The sequence below is a fragment of the Phaethon lepturus genome, unplaced genomic scaffold (genome assembly GCF_000687285.1).
Source record: "Phaethon lepturus isolate BGI_N335 unplaced genomic scaffold, ASM68728v1 scaffold18936, whole genome shotgun sequence".
NCBI lineage: Eukaryota > Metazoa > Chordata > Aves > Phaethontiformes > Phaethontidae > Phaethon > Phaethon lepturus.
In genome coordinates, this window is record NW_010545785.1 from 31,245 (window position 1) to 45,782 (window position 14,538).

At 44.4% G+C, this 14,538-nt stretch overlaps 1 protein-coding gene across 1 annotated transcript in view; it reads right to left on the minus strand.

Annotated features, from left to right (window-relative positions):
* CHD2 (chromodomain helicase DNA binding protein 2) overlaps window positions 1-14,538 on the minus strand; it is a 54,706-nt gene that overhangs the window by 26,061 nt on the left and 14,107 nt on the right. The window contains exons 3-8 of the mRNA XM_010289077.1: window positions 12,845-13,064; window positions 10,005-10,091; window positions 3,501-3,562; window positions 2,042-2,164; window positions 1,541-1,690; window positions 489-622 (exon numbers count right to left, since the gene is read on the minus strand). Coding sequence (XP_010287379.1) covers window positions 489-622; window positions 1,541-1,690; window positions 2,042-2,164; window positions 3,501-3,562; window positions 10,005-10,091; window positions 12,845-13,064 — 776 coding nt within the window. The remainder of the gene's footprint in view (window positions 1-488; window positions 623-1,540; window positions 1,691-2,041; window positions 2,165-3,500; window positions 3,563-10,004; window positions 10,092-12,844; window positions 13,065-14,538) is intronic.

The following is a 14,538-nucleotide window of genomic DNA, read 5'->3' on the forward strand; positions in this document are numbered from 1 at the left end:
GAATGTTTTTAAAAATCTCTCTATCATAAATGCTTTTTCTTTAAGTATAATTCAAAGTTCTCTTGAAAATGTTCACGACCATTCAGTGTTACAAAAACACTTTTGTAAGGCTATAAGAACAAAACATTGGCTTTATTTTCATTATGGCTTTTGTCAGTGGAGCTACAAAAACTGACTCTACTGGAAGATCTACTTTATATTTTAAAGAAGAGAAAAGCAAGAATTGCAGAACAATGACTGTGTTTTTAAAATGTGTGCACACTAAATGAAAGCTGCCAAGCACATAAACTTGACATTTTATGTTTTTCAATACTAGATTTTACAAAAGCTGCTAGAAGACATAAATGAGAGGCATAGAGGAAAGGGCGAAGAGCACTGGAACAACCCTTGGCCCCACTTTGAAGTTGCAAAAGCATTGCACCAGCTCAAAAGAAACTATGAGCGCACGACTGACATCAGAAATAAAGGCTTTTTCCAGAACTACGCACCTCCTTTTTTTCCAAGCCTGATGTCCAAGACTTTCTCAATAGTTTCACTGTTGTCTTGTTGTTCATCAGCTCCTTCCCCAGTCATCTCTATCAGGTCATCAGAATCCGTCTCAAAATCATCATCTTCTTTGTAACTGAACAAGATCAAAACCAAACTGATAAAAAAAGCCCTTGACTTCCCAGTGTAGAAACAGACAGAATGGCATGGACTGGAGCAAGCCTTCTCCAGAATTTACCCTAGGGTTTGGTGCATATTCAGCACATGCATTTCTTAAGTTAGCCATTCGGTATTTTTCCCTGAGACACTCAGATAGCTACACTTTATCAGATTAATACTCTGTCTTGTCCGTATACTTTTTCTGGCCATGGCCAACATCAGATGCTTCATGAGGAGGTGGAACAATCCCTGCAGCAGAAGCAAGACCATCAACAGAGAAAGTCTCCACTATCAGTGAAAAATTATTTTAACAGCGGAGGTTGTAGAGCATCAAAAAGGCTGCATGGGTGCCTACACTGCCCTAGGAACTATATTTTTCACCTTTGATGAACATTTAACCACTAAAAATATCCTTCAGGTGGCTCTTTGCAAGTCCCTTATTGGGACTGCCAAAAGGTGAGAAGGGGAATGGATAATGCTTTACCTCCACCATGTCTCAATGCTTTGTCCCAAGACATTACCGATCAGCCACTCTCAGACAATTGGTCCAATCTAGCACAGCTCACTTTACTCATTTTAATCTATTATTTGTCATTCTTAATCTCATCTGAGAGTGCTTTAAAAATATTATGCAAACCTCCTCACATTTCTCTAAGAGGGACTAGTAAATATTCCCTCCCTTACAGATGGCAAAACAAGGTAAAGAGAAGTGAGATGTTCGCAGAATGAACCTGTCAAAAGAATCGCACCTCAGCCAACAGATATCTGCAGGGCAGAGGAGAGTCTCTCTGCAGGATCACACAGGGAGTCAGTGCCTGGGGAAGGGAATTTGGGGTGTCCCCTCTTCCTCAGCCAAACAGTTCTCATCATCAAACAACCCCACACTTCCTGATACCTGACATTTTTGGCTGCTCTTCGTCGAGTTTGTCTCTTGGGAGTCTCATCATCTTCATCGTCATCATCATCTTCAGATGAGTCTGGTTTCCTTCTCCTCTTCCCACGCTGGGTTTTGTGAGGCTTTTTAACGTTGGTTTTGGCCATTGTTCTAGAATAAGAATTAATAAAGCCATAATACAGCGTGTTTTACGTAAACATCCATTTTAGTAAGTCTTTTAAGAAAGCATAAAATATTAGACCCCTAGGGATTTAGTCTGCTCTAACTACCATAGAAACCAATGCATCACACACTGGAGCATGAAATGGGTAGATGAGTGAATATCTAGGTCCTAGGTTTACTAGGTCATAAAAAAGAGTAATATTGCAGAAAAAAAAAAAAAAACCCAAAAACAAAACCAAAAAAAATTTTTTAGCAACAAACAGAGATTACCTCTCCACCCAGCACAGGCAGAAAAGACGTATGCAGAAAAAGAGATAGACTGAACCAACCATTCCTTACCTCCTTTGGGCAGGTCTTCTTGCTTTAACTTTCTTCGGTTCAGGCTCACTCTCTCCACTAGAGCCTTGATCCCCTCCATCTTCATCCTCGTCTTCACCAGAGACCTCTCTTTTCCATTTATTTCTATGGTCAGAAATGTAGGTCATGAAGGGCAATCATATTTCAACACAAATGCTTGGCTAAGCAGACATCCAAGCCATCTAGGTTAATACTAGCAGGCCACAACTACGAGAAAAAGTTCAAAACTGCACTCTTGGTTGTTCAGTGCAATGCATGGGGGATTTTATGGTGTGAGCCTCTGCTTTTAGGAAGAGGTCTCAGTCACTTAGGTTTTAGTTCACATAGTGGCAGTGTATCTTAAGTAAGAGTGGCTGTTAACACATACTACACCAGTGCTTGTGGCAGAGCTGTACTTTTTACAACTGGGTGGGAAAGTGCTTCGATTTATTTATTTTTCTTTTCCACCTCTGCATTTGTGAAATGAGCTGGAAAAATTTTAAAAGAAGTGCTCACTTTCACTTACGGAGTACGAGCCACAGCATGCACAGTTACATGATCTCCTTGTGGCTTTGAAAATGGAGCAAGCAGTCTCCTGACATCTGAATTCATACAATTAAAGTTTCCAAGCATGAAGCCAAATAACACCGTACCATTACTGCAAGGAAGCACGTTCTGCAAAGCTGCAGCTCCAAAACACCCTTTGAAGGAGCCTCTCCTCTCTCCAAGGAGATGTGGAGAGTTCACAGGGATTATTCCCCTTGCCCAGGAGAGTTCCATACTACCGCAGTCCTCCCTGCACTTTATTACCTTCCCTCCTGCACTGATGTGTACAACTAAATGAAAAATTAAAAGACAAGAAACAGGAGAATGGGAGCAGGATCATGTGGCTGTGTTTAAGTTTTCACCAGCAGGCAGCTTGTAGCTCCCTTCAGTTCATTTTAGCATTTGGAAAAACTAGAAGGTACTTGTTAGATGGAAAAAGGCAGTAAAATATGACTGTAAGTGAACTCGGTTATGGTGATTCCATCCTTTATGGAAGGTCTTTTGCTGTAGCAGAGTGTTATGAAAGATGAAGGAGAATAATTTGGCATTTTATTCTCTATAAATCAAAAAGGGGAGAGAAGCAAGGATTAAACTGTTTTAAGTATCTCTGAAGGAGAATAAGTAACCTGATGGAGAAGTGAAAGACTGACAGAAAGTGAAGCTGACTTGTTCAGATCCTGTCACAGGCAAAGTGGGAAAACAGAAACAAAAGAAAAGTTGGGAAATTGAGTCCATCTGTAGATCCACATTCATAATTCAGTTTTAGTCATCCAAAGTATTATTACTGGAAATATCAAATAATTTATTTTACAAGCTCTCCATGTTGACAACATCTTTCAAACAACCCAATACTACTGTTCTGAAAATAAAACAAGACAAAGTACCACCATTCAAAACACTTTCCCTAGAAACTTACGTTTTTTTCATTTGCTTCTGGCCTCTTCTTTTTGGGCTCTCATTTTCAGATTCACTACTTGCCTTTAATTGAAAAGAAAGAAAATCAGGTTGTAGGCTTCACTCTGGACTGTCTCCTCAAGGACGCAACTGAAACGCATGCATGTGGTCTGAGCTCAGACACAGCCCGACTGCTCTTCTGCTGCAGTGCTGGAAGGATGCTTTGGTGCACCGGGGCTGCAAAAGAGCATCTAGCTCCTCGGCACTGTTCCCTCGGCTGCAGGTTTAATGCCGCTGTGCTCTCAACATGAAGAAGGTAACTCTGCAGAAAGGCTGGAGAGCTCTACTACAACATTTGTTCCGGAGTCCCTGAGTTCAGGATGCGCAACGCTGCGACCCATCTACCCCTCAGCAGCAACCTCCAATACCTGGCAGATGCCGTCTCAGCAGTGGTAGTGGCCAGGCAGACCTGCAGTGTGTGCAATACCCCACGGATTACAAAACCACGGGGTGAATTTAACCCACCAAACCTCGCACCGCGCGGCGCTGGAGCCAAAACGTACCCCAGAGAGAGAGAGAGGGAGGGAGGCTCAGCTGCCGCTACCTCTGCCTACGGTACAAGGTGAGCGTGCTCCTGCCCGATGCTCGGGAATGCTTTCTGGACGGCACTTTCAGGGCCTGCCACAGCTTTGCTGAATTTCACTGCAGCTTGCTGCCATATTTACATGAGACACAGTAGCTCAGCTGTTTTACAAGGCTTTTAACTGAAAGTGCAGTGGCTGAATGTACTTTCGTGAGTGCCCGTACTTGCCATTTCTGCCAGGAATCCTGCAATATTTAGGGGCACTCCGGCTTAGTTTCTGTGATTGCAGCAACTTTCGCAGCCACACAAATGCATTATGACCTCTGCCTTCATTAGAGAAGCTTTCTATAAGGAAGGAAATGTTTATAAAACATTCTTCTCATCACAGGAGTCTCCTTGCTTTCCTGAGTTGCTGAGGACCTGACTGGGTCAGAGACGTGTCCTGCTGCTTTCCTTCCTCCTAATCCTCCAGTCTCCACCAGTGAAGTCTCTCTGGCTAAATATATCTAGACATACTCTAACTACTTAATGTGCTATTTAAATGTGGGCGTCATTAACTCCTACAGACCAAAATAGCTACCAAAAAAACCCCCCCAAACCTTCAGGTGGGTTGTACACAACCCGATTTTCGTAAAAACTAGTCAACCATAAAAACAGATTACCACCCAAATAAAACCCCTCAACCAAACAGATGACTTTGCCTTATACACTTGCCCCAGAAAACACAAACTGACAAGGAGAAAACTAAGGAAGCCAATGTGAGATTTGAAAAGGAGTATTAAAATGATAGGAGAAGCCACCAAGACTGCTTGCTCTATACACTTATTGGGAATCTTCTGCTTCATACTGCTTTTTGCTGCAGTATTCACTTTCAGCTCTAGGTAGTGTCTGCCCATCACCACAAGCACCTCAGTTCACATCTCCTGATACAACCACCACACTCCTGGCTACAGCTAGCAAAGCTTAAAACTAAGAGCTGATCACATAAGAATTTCATGAAATGGTGTGAAGCTGTAACATGAAAAAGCTGAGGCTCTAGAGAGCTGTGGTCCACACCTCTGCTTTCCTTCTGAATCCTTTACTTCCATTTTTCAGCTTCCCTTTCACTAACAGAAATTTCCTTCTCGCTTGCATCAGTGTTTCCATTAACATATACTGAAATACTGGATGCCAGGTTAGACCAAGAGCTTGCTGAATTTCACTGTGGTTTGCTGTCAGATTTACATGTGACAATAGCACCTTTTGCACCGTATCTTACTACAAACGCGTTCATCCATCTGTTTCACAGCCCTGCATGAAATCCGTCTCATAGACCAAGCATCCAGGAAGCAAGTGACTGGCAAACACCATGGAGAGCCCTACCTACCCTTGCAACATAAGACAAGCATCCCACAGATTTCAGTTTCAACATAGCAAAGTTTAAAAGTCCTCGATTTTCTTTTTCTCTTTTAATCTCTTATCCACTTTCTGAAGCATGCTGCTTTGCCATTCCAATTTTGGCATGTTTTTCAAGAGCTGTCCCTCAATGCACGTTTGTTTTCTGGTGTCTTTTGGCAAACCACAAGTAAAGAGAGGTGGATTATTCTTCTGCTCTTTGTCAAAGATCAGATTTGAAGAAAACCAAATACAACCTTTGGCTCTTTGAAACTAACTCCATTTCTTTGCCAAAATCCTGTTTTTCAAGTTTCTAGTGTCCACTTTCCTAATGCCTCTACTGTTCCCCTGCTCTGTTGCTGTCTCTATACAAAGCTGATGCTGGTCTCTTAATGACATGTCTTTTCCTCACCTCTTTCTGCCTTGAAAATTTTAACTTGTGACTGCAATTCAGCCGCCTTCAGTTACGTTTTTCAAAGACGCCATTGTCTCTCTTGGATGCGTGTCAAGCCCAGCTCTACCTCCTCTGACACAGCCAGTCCCCAGCCTGAGTCATCTGCCTGCCTTGTGCTCCCACATCCTCCCTGCCCGAGTGCCGGAAAGCACCATGCCTGCAGCCCTGCGCAGCCACCCGTGACTCAGGCTCTCCTCCCCACTCCCTCACCTACCACCAACCTGCACCTCCTCACCAACTCCTCCTGGCATCCCGACCCCGAGCTGCCAGGCTCCAGCCCCTGTCTGAAAGCGCTTTTCAACATTTCATACATAAATAATATTTAAAAAAAAAAAAAAAAAAGCAGAAGCACATTTTAGCAACCTCTTAATTCCGCTTAAATCCACATTTCAGGACCCAGCCACAGAGTTCTACACTGAACTGCTCAAATCGGCCCAAGGGTGAGAACTGTACCTCTGCTCCAGACTCTGCAGCACAAACAGAGCTTGTGCTTGTAACACCCCATTATCAACATCAACCCACACGCTGGCTGGTGGTAAATTCCTCTGTTAAGGGAGAGCAGATGATAACCAGAGAGCTGGGAGCACGCCAGGTCCTGAGCACGCACCTGAGGTCCCATCTGCACGCCAGCCTGCCACCCACCCTCATCAGGAAGACGACGGGTTGGGAAATCACATGCAACTTCGATTTTCATCATGTCACCTCCCTGAATGACACAAGCTAAGCTGACAAAATGGAAATGGTCTCCAGTCACCAGGGTTTTTGTCAGCCCAGAAAGAGATGCCGGCAGCATACTGCTCGCTCTCAGAGCCCGAGTACCAGCACTGGCAAAACTCTGCTGGGCCCAGGCTGCCCCTCTGGGGTGCTGCTGCTGTGGCCAAGGGGGAAGATGAATTGCCTTCTCTAGTTCCCCTTTTCCCTAACAAACACTACAAACGTGCCCAACTTATTCCTGCACCACTGCATCCAGCTGGACTAGGAACCGACCTCTTACAATTTGCTTTCCCCACCTCCAGTTGAAGGGATCAGCCATCCGTCTCACATGCCTCACTGACACCTCCCATCTAATTTATTCTTTCTCTCTCCCAGCACTTAAGTGTGCACACTTTTACTAGATTAATTATGCAAAATTGCCGTGGAGCAGTGCAGTACAAAATGTAACGATGCTGCGTACGCAGCACCAGAGCAACGCAGTACAGCTTTAGCGTCCTGATCCACGAGTGTCCTCACTGCTAGCCGAGGGCAGGAGAAACAGAGACTTAAGGCCATTGGCATGGTCCAGCTGAGCCTCTTGAGCTCATGCTGCCCACTAGGAGAGATGAATACTTGCTTAAATAGAGGCAAGAAATATTTCAAACTAAAGTCAAAGTGAGGATTTGCTCATTTCAGGCTTAACAGAGGCCAAGCTCTAGTGCTCCAGAAAAGCTGGAGAACCTCAGCTTGCCAGGTTAGTTTTCATATGTTTGCTGAACTTCTCTCTCCCAGCGATACTGGTAGCATTTGAACTTTCAGCAAAGACATGAGGCAAAGCATTTATCAAAATGTAAATGAGCAGTTTTGTGGGTTTTTTTATAATAAAACCAACTGTATTTTGAGAACACCTACAGTGCATGACTTGTGGCCTTTTTCTCACAGAAAATACACGCTGTGTTATTTACTACTAATCCAATCTCAAACCATCCTTTTTATAGAAAAAAGATCATGTCTGTTTTGGGCACATTTATTTCTTGACTGCCCCTGAATACTCTGAAAGGCACCTGGCTCTGCCTGTCTCACTTCCCCTGGCTGAAACCTAAAGCTGATTTATTAACTGCAAAGAAAACGCATGGGCAAGTACAGTTTTTACTAAAAAACTCACATGTGCTCTTATTCCTGGAGACAGCTCTAATCCTCTGAGCAGCTCTGTATGACTATGCAAAACTGCACTTTCGCTTCCTGATCTTTCAACCCACGCCTCAATATTGATCGCAAGTTATCACCCTCTTTGATTGCTGCTCAGAGACCTACACAATGTGCCTGGTGGCCTCCAAGCAGTTCCCAGAAGGCAATAATATCTAACACAGAAACAACCCTGCCCAAACTGCCGCTCTCAGAGGACAGATTGAATAGTGCCCCAAAAACTGAACCACCTCCACCTACGCGCCGTCGCCCCCGACCAGGGTGAGTCACAGGGCAGCACACGGGGAGATGTGATGGCTGATTCTTGTTCTGCGCTCTGAGCCTGCCACGCTGCCTGGGCGATGCTGTTCGCTAATACTGCAGAGAAGCGTTAGGGAAGAAGGCAATTAAAAGCTCCTAGACTCTGTGCTGGAAGTCCCAAAGCAGCAAGCGACAAGAGCAGGTCACTGGCGACAGGCTTAACCCTGTAAAGGTAAAAAGCAATCTTAAGAGGTGTCAAGCGCCTTGGGTTTCTGCCAGCTCCAGCAGCAGCAAGGAGTGCTCAGCACCATGCAGGCTCCAGCTATGCTATTTCCTCCCTCTTGGCGTTTAGGTCTTCCAAAAGCAAGACTTTCCATCTCCTCCTGCTCTTTGCGAGGCCCCAGCACTGTGCTCCTGACACGTCACACCCTCCATCAGACTCTGCTGCAGATGGGAGTTGCCCTATGGGGACCAGTCAGTGTCACTTTAGGGAGAGAGGGAGAGAGGGGGAAAGGGGGTAGTCCAATTTTGTAATTTTGGCTTTCAGTTTCACAAAGGTGGCAGTGGGGTCATTTGGAGTACTTTTTTTTTGTTTTTTACAATATTTTGTGGTATAGCAAAGTTTTTACATCTTGGATTTTTAAAAAATTTTTTTTAAACTTTATCGTACCTTAAGTAGTAGGAAATAAAGATATCGAAAAAGAAAACAACATTTGCAAAACCACGTAATATTGTAAAACAAAAAAAGACGGGACTTACCTGAGCCCCTAACAGGGCACTCGGGTCTGCAGCGGAGGTCTGTGGTGGGTGTGACATCGCCAGCACAGTGCATGCCAGGGCATCGCACAGAGAGGTGGCCAGCGAGCCTGGGCTTTGCCGAACTTGAAAAGGAAAACAAAAGCTAAGTCAATGATGTGCCCCAAGCCCCTTCCTAACCTGCTGCTATGCAGGACATCCAGCACAGGCGTCTGGGGGTGGTAGGGGGTGGCACTGGGGGTGCCACAAGCCTCAACGATAATGTACCAGAGCAAGGAGCCAGAGACCTGCGTTTGCCACATGACTCGGACCTCTCAAGCACCCAAATGCGCATTCTGGCAGCGAAGCACAAATAGCCCGATCCTCAGAGAGCACCACTGGGCTCCTGCTCTGACGAAAATCTGGCTACTTATCTTCAGATTCCCAACTGCATGTTTTTGTACATAGCTCTAAGCCCCAGGCTTTACTTTCGGTCTAAGCCTCTCCCTGGTTTTCCTTCTTCTCCTCTGTAACTACTCAACCTTCCTGAAGACCTGTGGATGAAAAGCTCTATGCAGAAAGCCAGTTAGATGTAAGTGAAGGCAGCAGCCAATTCTTACTAAAAAACATCTGAACAATTGGAAGGTCTGTCTGCCAGGCTCTGAGCACTGTCACCTCCACCTGAAGCATAAGAGACTTGCCAATAATCAACCAAAGAAAAGTGATGGTTCATAAAGCTGAACACACACAAATTCATTTATCAGCGTGATCCATTCTGGGATGGGCAACAATGACTGTTTTGCTGTTGTGAGGTGTTTCTGGGAAGTTTCCTTTATTCCTGGATGGATGGGTGTTATGTTTTTGGGGGGGGGGGCGGGTTTGTTTGTTTGGTGGTGGGTTGGGTGTTTTTTTTTGTTTGTTTTTGGGGGTTTTTTTTTAAACACAGACTCATTCTCTCCAGGACATTTCTACAGAAGAGCATGACTTGCATTACGCCCCGTTCCAGCAATCAGATCAGTGCATGCAGATCTCAGCCCACGCGGTGTCCCACTGACTCCAGAGGTCTCAGGCCAAGCAGATCCAACTGCAGGACTGGGACCTTAAACGTGAGCTCCGACACCCACACACCAGGCTAGGACTCAGTGTTTACAAGGCAACGCATATGAGACCTGCCTTTGCTCTTTGGGCTTGGTTGGTTTTATATGTTCAGTATGCCCTCATCCTTTTTTTTTTTTCCTTACCTCATCTTTTATATTAAATCGCGATGGTTCTTGTCTGCTTCGGTTTGATCTCCTAACCCCATAAACATCAGGATATTCTTCCCACATCTGCAAAATAAACAGACCATCAGAAGGCCTGCTTCACCCCAATTATTTCTGACATTTTAGAGAAGTGTGATGGTGAATGTTTTCTTAAAAAATCAACATAAAACCATTAGGGAATTAGCAACCAGTAGATGGACACTTTAAAAAACTGGCTGAAAAAGATTATGATTATTTTGGGGTATTTGGCAACACTCTAAAACAATATGTTTTATCTCAGCATTATCTGTACAGTGGTTCGCCTTTCCACCAGGGTACAAATTACTCTCCAGCTCACTCAGGCTGAAGGACAGAGCATTGAGTTAGCCAGCCCTCTGCACAACTGTGCTGAGGGTAAGGAGGCAACACCTTGCACGTGGAATGAACAGACCTACCAACTGAGAAGGACAATTCACTGTCACTAACAGCTTCCACCACAGTTCCTTTCCACAGGGAAAACCCCACCATTGCCTGATGAGTCCAGTGATGAGACGTCACCAGCAGCAACTTCAGAAGTGAATTCTGTGAACCAGCCTGGATGGCAAACGGACCAGGGCACCCTGGAGGTGCTGCCGGTTCTTCTCCTGAATGCACTGATGCGAATGTGGTTTGGCAGCACAGGACACATGGATGTGCAGAGCCAACTATTGGGAATGGTTGTGCTCTATTTGCTGTAACCAGGCCCTAAATGGTTTAATACACTGTGTTTAACAACATGCATTTGTTCTCACTGGATGGACAGGAGAAGGGGGAGACAAGAACTGATGCTGAGGGACATGAATGCAGAGCTGTGTTGGTGACAAAGGACACCAGAAGATTTACAGGACAGGTACAAACCAGCAACATGCCTTTCAAACTTCTACACCAACAATCCCTCTCTCCCTCAGCAGAGCTTATCCTCGTACAGTTTTCGAAACCTATTCATTCTCCTCATGCTTCTCTCTCTCTCTCTCCAGTCCTCAAACTTCTCTGCAAGCCACTGGCAAGAAAAGAATACACTGCCAGTGACTTGGGATTGAGAGCGTGACGAATACAAAGCTACAGCCCAGCCATTTTTCTGCTACCGCTAAAGGAGTAATGGGATAACACTGCAACAGACAGATTGCAAAGGTGTATATCTGTTGGGCATGCAAGTACAAAGATAAATTCACATGAAAGAAAACTCCAAATATTCCCCAAACTGTTTGAAGAACTTGTCTTTTCATCTTTTAAATGGCACAGGTTTTAGATGAGGGATCAACTCCCATGACAAATCTGAATAGCACCTAATGCAAATTAACCTCACCTTCATGGGTGTATCTAGACAGAAATACAAAATAAACAATAATATAATAATTAATTGCGTTGGTTATTCAAGAGGAACATGTATCAACATGCCTAGTTTAGACCTAGCTAAGGAAAACACCCATTAACAGAGAAATTAAGGAAGGGAGAGGCTTTCTTATTAGAGGGTACCCTGACCTTTTCATGTTTCATCCATGCTAATTATCAGCGTGCATATGGATGTGCTCCCTCACAGAGTAATTTTAATGTTTATTATTAGGGACATGCTCTTAAGAAGCCCACAAAGGAAGAGAAAACTTCCTTCAGTCCCCACTTACCAACAATAAAACAGAAATTTGAATATGGTGTTACCACAACTGCCTTATAAACGCATCCTTCCTTGCCAGTCTGAACATGGGAGATTTAGCCACGATCTGAGCTGACAGCCTAGAGATTTGTGAGAGGTAGAAGCTGATAACAAAATCCTTCACTTCTCCCTTGCAGGTAGGTGGGGAGCACAGGCTGAAAGCACTGCCCTTCTCAGTCTTTACATACATAGCAACTTTCTCCATAAAACTCACTCTCATGAGCAAGCTGTGCAAAGTGCAAACCACAGCTAAGAAGAACAGGATAGTTATACACCACAAACAAACAAAATAAAGCCCAGAATTGACCTAACCTGATTTTCTTCCCTCCAAGTAAACTCAGTTCACTGAGTTCCTGTCTCCAAATGGGTATCTGAGCTCCTCTTTCTCACCTGCTGTGTTACTCAGGTGCCTCCATCCCTCGGGTAAAGCAGCTACCCAAGGCACAGCTTCTGCACTGGGGAGGTGCTCACCAACCAGAGACACACCACATGCATTAGACACCTGCACGCCCTTTTCCTCCTGTGCAGCAACACGCGGAAGGCAAACTTGCCTATTTGAAGGGGTTATTGCTAGGGGGTGGCTGGGAAGCTGCAGAAAAACACCACAACAAAGAACCACTGTGCTGGACTTAATAAATAATAGAAGTTAAATAGCTTTTTTCCTCCTCTTTATTTTTTTTTCTTTACTTTCTCCAAAGAGGAAGACAGTGATGGAAACAAACCGAAGTGTCCCAAATCTTAGACAAGCTTTATCCTGATTATATATCACATAGGGAAGCTTTTCTACTTCTGAGGGAGAGACAGGAGAGAGCAGTGGAAAGATGGAGGGAGAGGATGAAATGACAGGGTCATGTATTGATGACAGGCACCTGCCCCTCATTCGCATCAGTCAGCCCCATCACTATGTCTCTGGTGCCCACAGGGCTGTTCCATCAAACACACAAGCTCCTGCTCACAAGGATGACACCAGCAGGGCACAAGCACACAGACCAAACAGCCGAGTGACTTGAGGACACCAGAGGTCAGAGGCTGTTTGGGCAATGTACAAAGTGTCAGGGAAGTTCAAGACAGCTTTGTTAAGGTCCTGCTGTCTGCTTTTTTGTGGTGGCTACAGGGGTAACACATCTATGCAGAGCAGCAAGGTCAATACCTTTTTAACATCTGCTATCCTTTCCTTCTTAGAGGCCGGTTTTTCTTTGGTTTCAGGAGGGGTCTGCTGGGATTTTGAACCCGTTGATTCACTTTCAGATTCAGACTGACTTTCAGAGGACTCCGAGCTGCTGTTTGACTCGCTGCCCTGCTCGCTGCCCTGCTCACTTTCAGACTGGCTTGCAGAGTCAGAGCCAGAGGCTTCTTCGGATGCCGAGTGACTGATGGTAGAGAAAGAAGAGATTACATTTTAACTGTACTGTCACAGCTTTAAAACATGCAGCGAGCAAATCTGAGCCACGTCCAAGCTACAAGAATAGGCCTGGAATAGCCTAAATGCAGACGTGAACTGTGCGGTCCCAAACAGACACCCTGCACTGGCATACTGAAGCAGAAGTAGTTCCTTCCCAGGACAGGCATTGAACACATGGGTGAGAATGCAGCCTTAAAAATCACCGTCCAGGTATCTCCTGCTCGTCAAGCAGCACACAAAGAGTGGTGGTACCATGAAGAGAAGCATTAGCAATACTAGCAGCACAGGGAGGATCTGGCTCACTCAGAGTGAGCACGAGTAAGGTATATTGGGAGCTGGAACACCCAGAGACCATCCTGCTATATTAAAGATAAGCAGTTGCTCTGGCACGGCTCTCTACCACATCCTAGTACGGCCAATGGTTCAAAAATCTGACATCCAATTTGAGAGAGGCCAGCATCAAATATTGTATGCATAATACTATATATTATAGTAAATACCACATTTGTTGCAAAAAGAATAAATTCAGCAACAGGGCAGCAGAAAGGAGCTAATATAGGCACATGGCTGGGGCAATTCCTGTTTAAAAGATTACAGCAATGCTGTGCAGACTGCGTTTCTCAAGTAGCCAATAATGGGAGAGCAGAACATCAAATAGGTGTATTTCTTTTTTTTCCTTTACATTAAAATGGGTTAATATACAGAATATTCACTTAAATGCAGGCTCCTCAACAAAACAAAACAATGAGAGGCCAAACTATTTTAGGTGACCACAATATTCAAATACGTTCGCCCAATCACTCCAGCATCTACTTTTCATTTAAAATCCAACTAAAGAAAACTGAGAAATCATTACAATATATAACATACATCCTAGTAAGGCAGCATTACCAATCTAACATCACTCTGTCACAAACCAAAATGCAACGCAGCAGTAACGATACTACAAACTTTTTGAACAAAGAGCATCTCTTTCTAAGCCAGCTCTTGATCTGCAGCTAGATGCTTTCATAATATTTAAGCGCACACTGCAGATATAACATCATGAAAGAAGAATCAGGAAAACTTTGCAGAGGGAAACCAGATTTTTAATTTTTCTCCTCTCGTGCAAAACTACAAAAGTAACAAGATACATCAAAGGCTCTGCTCAGATTTCACAATTCAAGAAAGAAATAATACAAAGACAAAAAAAATCAAAAGCACGTGTACAATTACATACAATTCTACAGAAATCAATGCACGCTACAGAGACAGCATCATCAGAGCCAGCTACTATTCATAGGTGTATCCACATGCAAATAGGGCTAATTTATGCCATGGAAATAAGTTTTCCACTCAGATAAAAATTGTTAGAATATCTATGAAATCTATGGGGGCTGGCCGCCAGCAGCTCGAGCATCAGCAGAGCTGCTCCTGCCTCCCCTCCCACGCGCTCAGCTTCC